Here is a 15,437-nt window from a genome sequence, read left to right on the forward strand (position 1 = left end):
CAGTGTAAGTACTCAGCATACTGTTTATTAATGGGAAAAGGACTATAAAATTTATTTTAATAAAAAAGAAAATTAAACAGCGATTCAAGTAATTCAGTGCTGATTTCGCTTATATTTTGTTATGAATTTAATTGAATACAAAAGATATATTGGCTTTTACATGTATATTTATATCTTTGGTTAGGAAGAAAATTGTTCTGGCATTTGAAGACCCATCACATGGACCTACAATATAAAATGAAAAACATAACCATTAGTTATATTCAATATTTTCACTTCCAATAGATTTAAAGGGGTTGTCTGGTCCAAATAGATAAGCCTGTAGACTTATGAATCCCCCCCAGTGTATGCACTGTGCGTTGCGGGGATTCGCCAGTTTCTTATCTGGGACTGGAGGGTATCTATACGTTACACATACTTGTGGGCGTGGCCTCGATCCATAAACTTATATTGAGAGAAGCCATGCCAGGTCTAGTAACGTGGCTGTCCAGTGGGTGTGGCCAACTAGATGGCGTAGCCTATCTCCATACAAGTGTATTGAAGCGAGGCCGTACCCACTAGCTGAGAATATGTGCATACGCATACTCTCCAGTCCAGAGTCAAAAATTGGCTAATCCCCACAGCACAGTGTGCGCTGGGGGATTCATAAGTCTGCACTCACACAGAGTGACTGCAGACTTATCAATTTGGACCAGAATACTCCTTTAAGAACTAATTTATTAGGCATCTATATTTTCTGCTAGACACGAGTTTTGTTAGGGCCTTTTAAACAAACATTTTTCATCACTATGGAGTCTGCATTTTTATATACAGTGAGTGCAATAAGATTTGAAAACGTCACCAATTTTTTTTAGAAAAGATATTTCTAAATTTGCCATTGACCTGAAATTCTCACCAGATATCGGTAACAACCCATCCAATACACACATGCAAATTAAAAAAAACATAGATGGTCATAAATTAAAGTTGTGTAATAAACAGAGATTACACCAGGAGCAAAAGTATTTAACACACGAAGAAAAAGATGCAAAAAACCATGGAAAGTCATGACACCAGCTGAAATCTATCAGTAATTAGAAAGCAATCCTGCCACTTAGTGAAAAATAATATCAGTTGGTTCAACTGATGGTCTATTAAAAGAGGTCTAATTTTTTTCTCTCTTCATATACCGTATATACCGACCCAAGTATCAGCCCGAGGCACCTAAATTTGCCACAAAAAAAAGAGAAAAACTTATTGACTCAAGTATAAGCCGGGTATGCATCGTCCCGTCATCCCCATCCTTGTCTGCATGGCTCCTCATCCCCATGCTTATCTGCATGGCTCCTCATCCCTATCCTTGCATGTGTGGCCCCCATGAGAAAAGCATATAAAAAAAAAAACAACAACATCCTATGCCTATGGGAATAGAGACAGGTGAATATCCATTACCTTAATGAGCACGCACCCGTGAGCCCGGAAGCAGACGGTTGCTGCTGTAACGGTGAGAGCTGTAACGCTACTTTCACACTAGTGTCAGACTCGGCCCGTCGCAGTGCGTCGGGCCAAGGATTCGACGCTAGCAGTGAATGCGCCGCACAACGGAGGCAGCGGATGCATTTTTCCTGCGCATCCGCTGCCCTATTGTAAGATTCAGGGAGGTGGGGGCGGAGTTCCGGCCGCGCATGCGCGGTCGGAAAAAGCGGTCCGTCGGCAGCAAAAAACGTTACATGTAACTCTTTTGCTCCCGGCGGTCTGCCACAACACGGCGCAACCGTTGCACGACGGTTGCTACGTGTGTCAATGCGTCGCTAATGTTAATCTATGGGGCAAAAACGCATCCTGCAAACAACTTTGCAGGATGCGTTTTTTCCCATAAACGACGCATTGCGACGTACTGCAAAAAACGCTAGTGTGAAAGTAGCCTAAGAGAAATGAATATTCACTGCCAGTGCAGTGAATATTCATTTCTCTTTAGCAGTGGGCACAGGCTTTAGTTGCAGCTGCCAGCTCCTGTGATCCGCTGTTCCCCTTCCCATGCTGTCGTCTGGAGCAATGACTGGTGTATAAGCCGAGGGGGGCCTTTTCAGCACAAAAAAAATGTGCTGAAAAACACTGCTTCTACATGAGTATATATGGTAATCTCAGACAGACTCGATGTGGAGATCAGGAGTCTGTGGGGGGCCATATCACTTCCAGGACACCTTGTTCTTTACACTGAAGATCGTTCTTAATGACATGGTCTGTATGTTTGGGGCCATTGTCCTGCAACAGAAAAAATCTGGATCCAATCAGATGAAAAACACAATTTGCGATGAGCGAAAGTGCTCAGATAAGATCTTATCAGAGCATGCTCGTGTGCCAACAGTGTGTCTTCGGCATGCTCGAATAATATGTTCAAGTACATGCGGCTGCATGTCTCCTGGCTGTTCGACAGCCTCAGCACATGCAGGGATTGCCCGTTTGTTAAAAGTTGCAGCTTGTACCACACAAAACAAGCCACATATAGCTATGACAACAACAACAAAAAAAAAAAAGTATGTCAGAATTAAGCAATAATGATGAGCAAGCATCAGATATCATGTTATCCAAGCATGCTCGGGCAATATGTTTTAGCCCCCGTGGTTATTATGACCGCCTCGAATCATGCAGCAGCTGGGACTCAAACATTACTCACACATGCCCAAAATACTCTGATAACACTATCAGAGCACCCTTGCTCATCACTAGTAAGGAAGGGGAAAAAAAGGAAAGTGAAAAATGGCCATGTCTACAAGGAGTTTTAGGCTATGTGCACACGTTCAGGTTTTTTCGCGGTAAAAAAAAAACTATAAAAACTCATTAAAAACACATACCTTATGCATCCTATCATTTAGAATGCATTCTGCATGTTTTGTGCACATGATGCGTTTTTTCCGTGAAAAAAACGCATCGTGGTAAAAAAAAGCAGCATGTTCATTAATTTTGCGGATTTTCTGCGTTTTTCCCGCTATTCTATGCATTTGGGGAAAAACGCATAAAAAACGCACCAAAAACGCAGTAAAATTGCAGTAAAAATGCATACGGATTTCTGGCAGAAATGTCCATTTTTTGTCAGGAAAATTTCTGCAAGAAATCCTGACGTGTGCACATACTTTAACAGTCATACTTAATCCAAGTGATCCAATCTCAAATAAGTACAGGAGCCATTCTGGTGACAACCAGAGGTTTCAAGGTTTCCTAATCCTAGTTTATTATACACAAATATAAGAAAATTCATGAAACTAACCTTTAATTTTGTTCACTGCTCTTTAGATCTTGGATTTCTTCTCTTGTTTGTATATGGTGGATCATCTAAAAGTAAAGATATAATGTTAGTATAGAGAAATGTTAAAAAAAAAAGTTTAAAAATTCACCACAGTAATTGTGACTGTCCAACAAATTAACTAGTCTAGAAAATAAGGTTTGGTTAACACAGGTTACTAAAAAACATGCAAGTTCTAGGCTCAGTCTGCACAAACTGGTCAGGAAGAAGTAAAAGATTTTAAAAACATGACAATCATAACATAAGAATGACGCGACGGCCAAAATGTAGAAAGCAAATGCCATTAGCGTATTTACACTGCCCGATAATAGGATATGGGTATTCCTAAGAACACTCCTTTCCCAATTACTGGACTGTGAAACACGCAGTCAACTGCTCGCTCGTCAGATCAAAAATTTTTAAGCATGATTAAATATGTATTTTTTACCAGAAGCACTTGCCCTGTATAAATAGTATGCACTGCCGAGAAGAATGATACGCTATGCAAGAAGAACTTTCATGTTAACAATAGTTTTGTGCACATGGAGATGCAGTTGGCCTCTCTAAATCATTAATAAATAACTGCCTATTGTCATGTACGTCTAAATGGCTGCCATCAGCTAGCGTAAAGCACCTAAAAAATAGAAACAGATGTAAACACATTTTGATAAAACGAAAATATTGTAAATATAAGTAATAAAAAAATCACATCACCTTCCATTTCAGAATCACTGTCTTCCACATAAGGCAAGTTTATGAGAGTCTGACGTTTGTCCCTTAGGACGACAAGCTGCAGCTTCCCTCTTGATTTTTCTATCAATGCCTGGGCCTCACTCAAAGACATGTTCTCTGTTAAAATACCATTTATCTAAAAATAAACAGGATGTCGTGAGAAATAATGACCTTTATAAAGAAACACAGTAAACTTCCCCCCACCATATTGAAGAAAGAAGATTGGAAAATAGAAAATGGAATTTTTTATGTCTAAATATTGCAAAACATTTAATTAATATATGATCAATGAAACATACAGACGCAAAGCCTGATGCTGTTGTCCTGTGAGATTCCAGTTTACGTAGTGTTGAATTGAAATTGCCATCCGAGTAATACAGCAGATAGTGTTGTATAGACCAGGGGTCCCCAACTCCAGTCCTCAAGGCCCACCAACAGGTCATGTTTTCAGGATTTCCTTTGCATTGCACAGGTGATGCAATTATTACCTGGGCAAGACTAAGGAAATCCTGAAAACATGACATGTTGGTGGGCCTTGAGGACTGGAGTTGGGGACCCCTGGTATAGACAATATAGTAACGTTTGGTGCTTAAACTGGTTTCGATTGTCTATAGGACCCCTAATGATTATAAAATCTTCCTCTAAGACACTATAGATCAGGGGGTGCACAACTCCGGTCCTCAAGGACCACCAACCACGCATGTATTCAGGATTTCCTTAGCATTGCACTAGGTGTTGGAATCATCACATGTGCAGGTGATTAAATTATCACCTGTGCAATACTAAGGAAATCCTGAATACATGCACTATTGATGGTCCTTGAGGACTGGAGTTGTGCACCCCTGCAGTGTGGCCAACAGCCGTGAAGAGGCACAGATTCCCTCCAGCTAATGCAGCAGTAATCTCTGCAGAGAGGCAGTGGAAGGGTCAAGTCTTTTGACTAATAGTGATGAGCAAATATACCGTACTCAGTACTCGAGATTTCCCGAGCACGCTCGGGTGTCCTCCGAGTATTTGTAAGTACTCTGAGAATTAGTTTTCATCGCCGCAGCTGAATGATTTACATCTGTTAGCCAGCATAAGTACATGTGGGTATATTCCCTAGCAACCAGGCAATCCCCACATGTACTTATGCTGACTAACAAATGTAAATCATTCAGCTGCGGCGATGAAAACTAAATCTCCGAGTACTAACAAATACTCGGGAAATCTTGAGTACCGAGTATACTCGCTCATCACTACTAATAAACACATTAATGATAAGTGGGATCAGTCAGAAGAAAACTTGCACTATGACCAGTACACATCACTACTAGCAGGGAGAATTCAAGCTTGTCCTACGGAAACAAACTCTGAAACACACATACAACACAACATGTAAAGAATATTTATCCACGCAGTGACACTATTACAGGAAACTATTATAACTAAACACTGGCAGTAAGGTCATGTTCACATATGGCATACAGGTAGAGAAGATTTAGTGTACATTTTACAAGGAATACCTACAACAGGTACAATATAAAGAGGACCTGTCACCAGGTAATTCATGTAACTTGGCTTTAGAAGACCTCATCCTCATGCAGAAGAAATATCTAATGCAGATTTGGGGAAACTGCAGATTAACGCTCATCATCTATGTACATTTGCTTTGAAAAGGGCGAAATTGGCAGCAAAAGCCCACATTCCAATATACCGTATTTTCTGGTGTATAAGATGACTGGGCGTATAAGATGACCCCCAACTTTTCCATACAAAATATGGAAAATGGGATATACCCGCCATATAAGACGGGGGTCATCTTATACGCCCAGTCATCTTACACAGCGTGTGCGGTGCATATGGTTCCCAGGGTCTGGAGGAGAGGAGACACTCCTTCAGGCCCTGGGATCCATATTAATGTAAAAATAAAGAATAAAAATAAAAAATATGGATATACTCACCCCTCCGACGGACCCTGGCTCTCAGCGGTGCAAGAGTCACGCGACGTCATCGAAGGTCCTTCACTCACTGCATTCTTAAGAACGGAGGCAGACTCTTGCACCGCTGAGAGCCAGGGTCCGTCGGAGGGGTGAGTATATCCATATTTTCTATTTTTATTCTTTATTTTTTACATTAATATGGATCCCAGGGCCTGAAGGAGAGTCTCCTCTCCTTCAGACCCTGGGAACCATCCAGGATCGCTCCCTGCACCCGTACCCGGCGTATAAGACGACCCCCGACTTTTGGGATGATTTTTAGGGGTTAAAAAGTTAGACGCCGGAAAATACGGTATTTCCAATGCTCATGAAAAGGACTTGAAAAGCATATACTAGCCTTCAGTATGCCTTATAACTTCTTTTTTACGGTTATTCTCACATGATGCGTTTGTGGCAATTTTTTCCTGCAATTTTCTAAAATCACCGAAAACACAGCAATTTTCCAATAATTTTGGAAACATGCTGGAAAAAACACAAAGCAATTTCATCATCTGACATATAGTAATTTTTTTGGAGATTCCAGGGTATTAACTTTATTTCAAATTATTTTCCATCTTAGAAAATATTAAGCTGCACAAAGTGGCCCATTTGGCATTGGCACTGACAAATTTCATTGTCTTGTGGTTTTGTGCATTTTCTTTTTTTTTTTTTAGCAAGTTGTTACCCTATGTAAATGATTGTGTTGTTAAGCGGATAAGTACAACTGTGCCAACATTGACAAGCATTTGAAGACCCCATATTTGTGCAGTGCAAAGCCACATTCCTGATGCATCTGTCCATGTAGATCTTCAGTGGAGATGACTGATCAACTGATCGTAAATCTGTCTGCTGATTTTTATCTCATGTGTATTGGGCTCTCATGACATACATACCTGTGGGATGTGCCATATATTTCAGAGAGATGCTGGTTACCCATTCTGACTGGTGGCCAGAAGATAGTCTTAGTTACTCACCGGTTAACGGTGTTTTTCGGAGTCCATGACAGCACTACGGAGAGAGGGGATCCGCCCTTCAGGAAACCTACAGATACATAAGGGCGGCACCTCTCCCCACGCATCAGTTGGTTTACAGAGCACAAGAGGACCACCAAGGTTAATAGCATACACAATAAACAATAATACAATATTAACTATTCACTACCCGTGAATTATATATAAATAAAGGAAGAGGTGTACACCCAGAACTTAAGAAGACGGGAGGGTATGTACAGGTGCTGTCATGGACTCCGAAAAACACCGTTAACCGGTGAGTAACTAAGACTTTATTCGGTCGTCCATGACAGCACTACGGAGAGAATTACAGAGAGTAACTAACTAGGGAGGGACTACAGCTTGCAGCACCCTTACACGAAAAGAGAGGTCAGAGGAGGCACCCAGGTTCAATCTATAATGGTTATAGAAAGTGTTTGGAGAAGACCAAGTAGCAGCCTTACAAATCTGGTCGATCGACACCTCCAATCTTTCTGCCCACGAAGCCGCCATAGCTCTAGTGGAATGCGCTTTAAGACCTTCAGGCGCCGGCTTGCCCTTTGAGATATAAGCCAGCGAGATAGCCTCCCTGATCCATCTAGCTAGAGTAGACTTCGAAGCTCTATGCCCTTTCCTACTACCCTGATAGGACACGAATAGGGCATTATCTAACTTCCAGGGATCAGTTACCGATAGATACTCCAGGATACATCTTCTTACATCTAAAGTGTGTAACTTCCTTTCCTTATCGTTAGTAGGATTGGGGAGGAAAGATGGAAGAACTATTTCCTGTGTTCTGTGGAATCTGGACACTACTTTAGGGAGATATGCTGGATCAGGGGATAGTATCACTCTATCATCCCTAAGCTGCATGTAAGGGGGAACCCTGGATAATGCTTGTATGTCACCTATCCTACGTGCCGATGTTAGGGCTACCAGGAAGGCTACTTTAAGGGATAGATTTTTAATAGAGGCTGAAGTAATTGGCTCAAATGGGGCCTCTGTCATGGCTGAGAGGACTAGGTTCAGGTCCCAAGGCATGACTCTATTCTTCACAATTGGCCTAGACCGTTTTGTTGCCCTGATGAATCTGCTGACCCAGTGATTCTCAGCGATGTTGCAGCCAAAGAGGGCCCCCAAGGCTGATACCTGCACCTTAAGAGTATTTGGGGATAACCCCATCTCTAACCCCCTTTGTAAGAATTCCAAGATCTGGTCTATTGGTATTGACTGACCAGCTATTACCCCCGAGTTCTGAAGAAATCTCTTCCAGATTCTGACAGATTTTTGTGGTTATCACTTTCCTGCTTTTCAGCAGCGTGTTAATGAGGGCCGGCGAGAACCCCCTATCTTTTAGCAGCGCCCGCTCAAAATCCACGCCGTCAGATGAAGGCCAACCGCTCGAGGATGGTAGACTGGGCCCTGGGATAGGAGATCCGGAATGTCTGGCAAGACCCATGGATCGGACAACGACATAGCCCTCAGGCATGGAAACCACGTCCTTCTGGGCCAGAAGGGGGCAATTAATATTACTGTGGCTTTGTCCTTCCTGATTTTCCTCACCACCAGAGGAAGTAGAGACAGGGGAGGAAAGGCGTAGGCTAGCCTGAAGTTCCAGTCTATGAGGAGGGCGTCTACTGCCAGGGGATTTTCTCTGGGGTTCAGAGAGCAGAATTGTGCCACTTTCCTGTTTTCTTTTGTGGCAAACAGGTCTACCTCTGGTTGTCCCCACCTTTCCACGATAAGGTCGAAGATGGTGCCGTTCAGGGACCACTCTCCCTGCCTTAATGTGTTGCGACTTAAGAAATCCGCTGTAGTGTTTTCTGCCCCTTTTATGTGTAGAGCCGTCAACGAGAGAAGATGTTGCTCTGCTAGATGAAACAGACGATCGGCTACACACATCAGGGATCTGGAACGAGTCCCGCCTTGGTGATTTATGTATGCCACGGTGACTCGATTGTCCGAGAATACCCGCATGTGGTGGCCCTGTAGACAGACAAGGAGTGTTTTAACCGCCTGCTCCACAGCCGTTAACTCCTTTAGATTGGAAGACATCTCCATCTGATCATGATCCCAAAGCCCCTGGACCAATGAATCCCCCATGTGAGCCCCCCACCCAGAAGGGCTAGCGTCCGAGGTGATAACACGAGTTATATTATACTCCCAGGGGACCCCTGTGGACAGGTTCTTTTGATCTAACCACCACTCGAGGGATACCACAGCGTCTTGGGATAGGGTCAGCAGACTGTCTAGACCTCCTCCCAACCTTTTTTGATGTAACAGCACCTCGCCCTGGAGTATCCTCGTATGATACTGAGCCCAACGGACCGCTGGAATACAGGATGAGAGAGAGCCTAACAGAGACATGGCTCTACGTAGGGACATGGTGGTTTTTTTTTGAGGCATTCAGCACTTGAAGGTGCAGGCGATCAATTTTTTCTTGAGGCAAACGGCATTCCTGAACCTGGGAATCCAGGGTCAGGCCTAAAAATCGCTGCGCCGTCATGGGCTGTAACCGAGATTTTTTAATGTTTAGCATCCACCCCAGACGCTCTAGAGCCGACATCACCTTATGTAACTGCTCTCGACAGTGATCCGCCGTTTTACCTACGATAAGGAGATCGTCCAGGTAGGGGATTATTAGAATGTTGGACTCATGTAGGTGTGCCATAACTTCCGCCAATACCTTGGTAAATACCCGAGGGGCGACTGAAATCCCAAAGGGAAGGGCCCTATACTGGAAGTGTCTTATTACCCCATCCAACCGTACCGCCACCCTCAGGTATCGTTGGTGACCTGCATAAATAGGGATATGGTAATAGGCGTCCTTCAAATCCAATACTACCATAAAGCAGTTTTTAAACAGCAACTTTATTGCGGTATTAATGGTTTCCATTTTAAATGGTTGAATGGTCAGAAAATTATTCAGCGCTCTAAGGTTGATAATTGTTCTGAAGGAGCCATCTGGTTTACTTATTAGGAATAGAGGAGAGTAGAAACCACTACCCTGTTCTCCTTCCGGAACCTCCGATAGGACATTTTTATTGAGCAGATCGTGAACTTCCGCTTCCAGGGCTGCCTGTTCCGCTGGAGAGGATCTGAGAGGGGTGACTCTGAAGAAGTTCTGAGGGATAGAGGAGAATTCTAGCCGCAGACCCGTAGCTATCACCCCCAAAATCCAATCACTACTGGAGATCTTGGACCAGGCCGGGTAGAAGGCAGATAGTCTACCTCCCACCAGGGCGACTAGTCATTGGGGTGGTTTTTTGACTTCACGGGGTGGCTCCTGACGTCCTCCACCAAACATGAACCCAGTACCTCTCTTCTTTTTCTCGTCCCATCTGCTCTGATCTCTGGCCGGTCTCCTCCGAAAGAATCTTTTCCCTGCGAAGGGCCGCCTGTAAGAAGTAGTTGGTAGATTATGAAACTTCTTGTTCTCATCTCCGGCTTTCTCTAGCAGCTCATCTAGGACTGGCCCAAACAGGTATTCCCCTTCGCATGGGATAGAGCACAGACGAGATCTGGACTGAAGGTCACCCGGCCAACATTTCAGCCATAGGGCCCTGCGCGCCGCGTTCGATAGCCCTGCCGCTCTAGCCGCCATTCTTGCGGAATCCGCAGAAGCATCTGCGAGAAAGGCAGCAGCATTTTGAATTGTTGGCAGGAATTTCAACATGGAATCTCTGGAAACACCTTCTTCCAATTTAGACCCCAGCTGATCTAGCCAGACCATCATCGATCTGGCTGCGCATGTCGCAGCTACCGCAGGTCTCAAGGCACCAGCCGACATTTCCCATGTCCCTTTAAGGAACGAGTCAGCCTTTTTATCTAGAGGATCCTTTAGGGAAGCCATGTCGTCAAAGGGGATAGAAGATTTCTTAGATGCCTTAGACACCGCCGCGTCTAATTTTGGTGCCTTATCCCAGGTGTTCACCATGGGGTCCTCAAAGGGGTATCTTCGTTTAAAGGCCGGTGGAAAAGAGCCTTTTTTCTCCGGCTTTTTCCATTCTTTTTTAATGAGGTTTTGGACCTTGTCATTGAGTGGAAAAGACCTACGTTTTTTAGGGTCTAGACCGCCAAACATTAAGTCATGTGCTGAAAGTTCTGGCCTTTCCTCCGCCACCCCCATAGTGGATCTAACTGATTTAATCAGTTTGTCCATTTGGTCCAACGGGAAACAGAACCTGTTAGACTCTTCATCCGAAGAGGACGCTGAGGAGACAGAGGCGTCTGAATCATTCTCCCTACTTGGGCCAACAGACGAATCCAAATTTGAGGCGCTAGGCTCCCTTCTCCTTTTGGAAGGCTCCCCCCGGGACAGGGATTTCAGGGAATCCTTCACCTCCTTCCTGATAATCTCCCTAAGATTTGATGTGAAATCGGGAGACTCCTCCGCCACCTATGGGAGCGGAAAAAAGGCTATGTAATTCCTCCGGTGCTACCGCTATATAGTATCCTATTCATCTATTTCCTACCGTCTGCCGCACACACGACTGACAAAGTCTTTTAGGGTAGGCGTCTGGCAAAGGGCAAGCGCATAGCGCGCACTCCTTGTTTTTTGATTTACCAGCGCTTTTTTTCCCCTATGGAAATAAACATAGGAAAAGACTGCATCAGGGTACATTCATGAAGATCTCTTACCCAGGCAGTAGCGGTAGGTACCGGATTACTGGGGGGTCGGTCCAGATCCTTCTGTCTTGATCTGCGACTGGCCTGAACACTGCGCCCGCGGGTCTTCTGCTGGGTATTTGCCTCCGAGGATCTGTCCTCTTGCTCCAGCAGATCACCGGCAGCTTCTGGCACCTCCATAGCTGCAGATGCCATTAGCAGCTCTGCAGCAATCTATCCGGCCATATATAGCCCTCCCCCATCCGGAACATGTGCAGGTGTGCATGGCCAGTTTAATCAATCCCCCCCCCCTGTGCCGGACCCTGCTCCACCCTCCCCCGCCCCTGGACGCTCCCTCCCCGTCGGCCCCACCGAATGCAGGACTGCGGCATTCCCAGCTGAAGCCGGCCGGCGTCTAACTTCCGGTCCCGGCTCCGCCCCCCTCTCGCGTCACTTCCGGCAACGCTAGAGCGCTCAGGGATGCGCCCGGAAGCCGGGGACGGCGTCGCCGGATCCCCCAGCCGCACGCCGCCATGCCATCACCGTACATGGCCCCAGCACAGCGGCGATCGCGGCGGAAGTCGGCGCCCGACCCCCGGATCCGCCCCGATCCCCAAAGGAGCGCAGAGGGGCGCTCCGGGAAGCCCGCGCCGCATGGATAGGCCTCAGAGGTAGGGAGGACAGGGGCACGGGAAAGCGAATGGACCGGGGGGTGGGGGAGACATACTCACCTTTGCTGGCCGCAGAGACAGACCTCCTCTGGACGCTGCTCCCCACTGCACCGCTCACTGTCGTGGAGCCCTACCCGGGCCCACCGTGGCGCTTCCAGGGACCCGCACTGCCCGAGGTAGGAGACCCCCTCGCTACCTGGGTCGGACAGCCGGCCTGGGTGCTTGATAGGTGACTGAAGACAAATCTGTAGGGAATCCTGTCCTCCAGGAACAGGAAACCAACTGATGCGTGGGGAGAGGTGCCGCCCTTATGTATCTGTAGGTTTCCTGTTCCTGAAGGGCGGATCCCCTCTGTCCGTAGTGCTGTCATGGACGACCGAATAAAGATGGCTGTGCACTTTCATTATTTACAATGAGAATTAAGAACACAGCTGAGTGCACCAGAGTGGGGGCCCACAGACATTAGGCATTTATGGCATATCCTCACAAAGATGGCCACACACTGGACCTCATCTTCACCCGCCTCTGCTCCCCATCTAACCTCTCTAACTCAACTCTACCTCTTTCTGACCACAACCTACTTACTTTCTCCTCCCTCCCCTGGTCCACAATCCCCACCCAAACTTGCACACCCTTGCAGAAATCTTAAACAACTCGACCCACACTCTCTTATTTCCTTCTTGCTCTTATAGACATAAGTTCTCTACACAATGCGGACGCCATTGCCGCTTTATATAATACCACAATAGCTGCAGCTCTCAAGTCGGTCGCCCCTTTCACACATACCAAAGCTCGCAAAATCAGACAATCCTGGCACACAAGCCTGACCAAAGAATCGAGATGGGCTACCAGAGTTGCTGAACAGAGATGGAAAAGATCACTCTCCAATGAGCACTTCATCGCATTCAAACAGTCCCTCACTACTTTCAATGCCACACTCGCTGCAGCAAAACAAAACCTAATTCTCATCTCTCATATCCTCCCTGTCTCACAACCCTAAACAGCTATTCAACACTTTCAATTCTCTCCTCCATCCCCCAGCACCTGCTCCCTCTCCACTCATCTCAGCTGAAGACTTTGCCTCATTCTTCAAGCAGAAGACTGATAACATCAGGGAAAGCTTTGACCTACAACCCCCACAACCCCTCTTCCTAACTACTCAGCCCTCTTCCTCCAAAACCAATTTCTTCACCATCACAGAAGATCAACATTCCGCCCTACGCTCAAGATCACATCTCAACACCTGTGCACTTCCCCCGATCCAATCCCACTTCATCCCAAACCTCACCACAGTCTTCATCTCAACCCTAACCCATCTCTTCAACCTATCACTAACAACTGGTGTTTTCCCATCATGCTTCAAACATGCTTCAATCACACCCATCCTCAAAAAGCCCTCTCTTGACACATCCTCTGTATCTAGCTACCGCACCATACCACTTCTCTTCTATGCCACAAAACTACTGGAACAACATGTCAATTTCGAACTCTTCTCACAACTCTCTTCCTGTTCCCTCTTTGACCACTTACAATCTGGCTTCCGACCACATCACTCCACTGAAACTGCCATAACTAAAGTCACCAGTGACCTACTAATTGCCAAAGCCAAGCGACAATACTCTGTTCTCCTCCTCCTGGACCTGTTCTCTGCCTTTGACACAGTGGACCACTCCCTATTACTACAGACCTTCTCATCTCTTGGCATCACAAACTTGGCCCTATCTTGGATCTCGTCATACATAACAGACTGGGCATTCAGCGTCTCCCACTTGCACGCCACCTCCTCACCTTGCACCCTATCCGTCAGAGTCCCGCAACGTTCAATCCTAGGGTCCCTCCTCTTCTCCATTTACACCTTCGGCCTGGGACAGCTCAAAGAATCTCATGGATTGCAGTATCACCTCTAAGCTGATGACACACAGATCTACCTCTCTGGACCATATATCACCTCTCTACTAACCAAAATCCCACAATGTCTGTCCGCTATTTCATCCTTCTCCGCTAGATTTCTAGAATTTAACATGGACATTACAGAATTCATCATCTTTCCCTCATCTCACTGGACTCCCCCAACAGACTTATCCATTAAAGTAAATGGCTGCTCACTCTCACCAGTCCCACAAGCTGGCTGCCTCAGGGTAATCCTTGACTCCGATCTCTCTTTCAAACCACATATCCAAGCCCTTTCCACTTCCTGCCGACTTCAACTCAAAAATATTTCCCGGATCTGTACATGCCTCAACCAAGAATATGCAAAAACTCTAGTGCGTGCACTCATCATCTCCCACCTTGACTACTGAATGAAACCTCCTGCTCTGTGGCCTCCCTTCTAACACTCTCGTAACCCTCCAATCTATTCTAAACTCTGCTGCTGGACTAATCCACTTATAACCCTTACTATTCCCTGGCCTATCCCCTCTGTCAATCCCTACACTGGCTCCCTATTACCCAGAGACTCGAGTTCAAAACCCTAACCATGACATACAAAGCCATCCACAACCTGTCTCCTCCATACATCCGTGGCCTCATCTCCCAGTACTTACCTGCACGCTACCTCCGAGCCTCATAAGATCTCCTTTCTCTACTCCCCTTTTATCTCATCTTCCCATTATCACATACAAGATTACTCCCGCGCATCCCCCTACTATGGAACTCTCTACCCCAACATGTCAGACTCTTGCCTCCTGTGGTAACCTTCAAAACGAACCTGAAGACCTACCTCTTCCAACAAGCCTACAACCTGCAGTAACCACCGATCCACTGCATGACCAGCTCTACCCTCACCTACTGTATCCTCACACATCACTTGTAGATTGTGAGCCCTCGTGGGCAGGGTCCTCTCTCCTCCGATACCAGTCGGTGACTTGTATTGTTTAAGATTATTGTATTATTTTTTATTATGTATACCCCTTTTCACATGTAAAGCGCCATGGAATAAATAGCGCTATAATAATAAATATAATATCCTATAGCCATTATATACAGTGGGAAAAAATATTTGACCCCTTCCTGATTTCCTATTCCTTTGCATTTTTGTCACACTTAAATATTTCAGATCACCAAATTTAAATATTAAACAAAAATAACACAAGTTAGCACAAAATGCAGTTTTTACAATGAAGGTTTTTATTATTAAAGGAAAAAAATCCAAACCTACAGGGTTTTGCGTGAAAAAGTGATTGTCCCCATCTCCCTTATAACCAATAACTGTGGTTTA

The 15,437-nt window shown here is 45.5% G+C and overlaps 1 protein-coding gene across 3 annotated transcripts in view; it reads right to left on the bottom strand.

Moving 5' to 3' along the window:
• The window catches only part of LOC138675455 (tight junction protein ZO-2-like), an 80,018-nt gene continuing 64,581 nt past the window's right edge, over nucleotides 1–15,437 (bottom strand). For 2 of the 3 annotated variants that reach the window (XM_069763682.1, XM_069763701.1), the window contains exons 7-9: nucleotides 3,977–4,130; nucleotides 3,248–3,312; nucleotides 1–225 (exon numbers count right to left, since the gene is read on the bottom strand). In XM_069763682.1, the coding sequence (XP_069619783.1) occupies nucleotides 3,260–3,312; nucleotides 3,977–4,130 (207 nt within the window). In that variant the 3' untranslated portion in view covers nucleotides 1–225; nucleotides 3,248–3,259. Of the gene's footprint in view, nucleotides 226–2,155; nucleotides 2,245–3,247; nucleotides 3,313–3,976; nucleotides 4,131–15,437 lie in introns of those variants that run through there. The other variant, XM_069763693.1, reaches the window with a different exon arrangement.

Source organism: Ranitomeya imitator, chromosome 1, assembly GCF_032444005.1.
Source record: "Ranitomeya imitator isolate aRanImi1 chromosome 1, aRanImi1.pri, whole genome shotgun sequence".
In the NCBI taxonomy this organism is placed as follows: domain Eukaryota; kingdom Metazoa; phylum Chordata; class Amphibia; order Anura; family Dendrobatidae; genus Ranitomeya; species Ranitomeya imitator.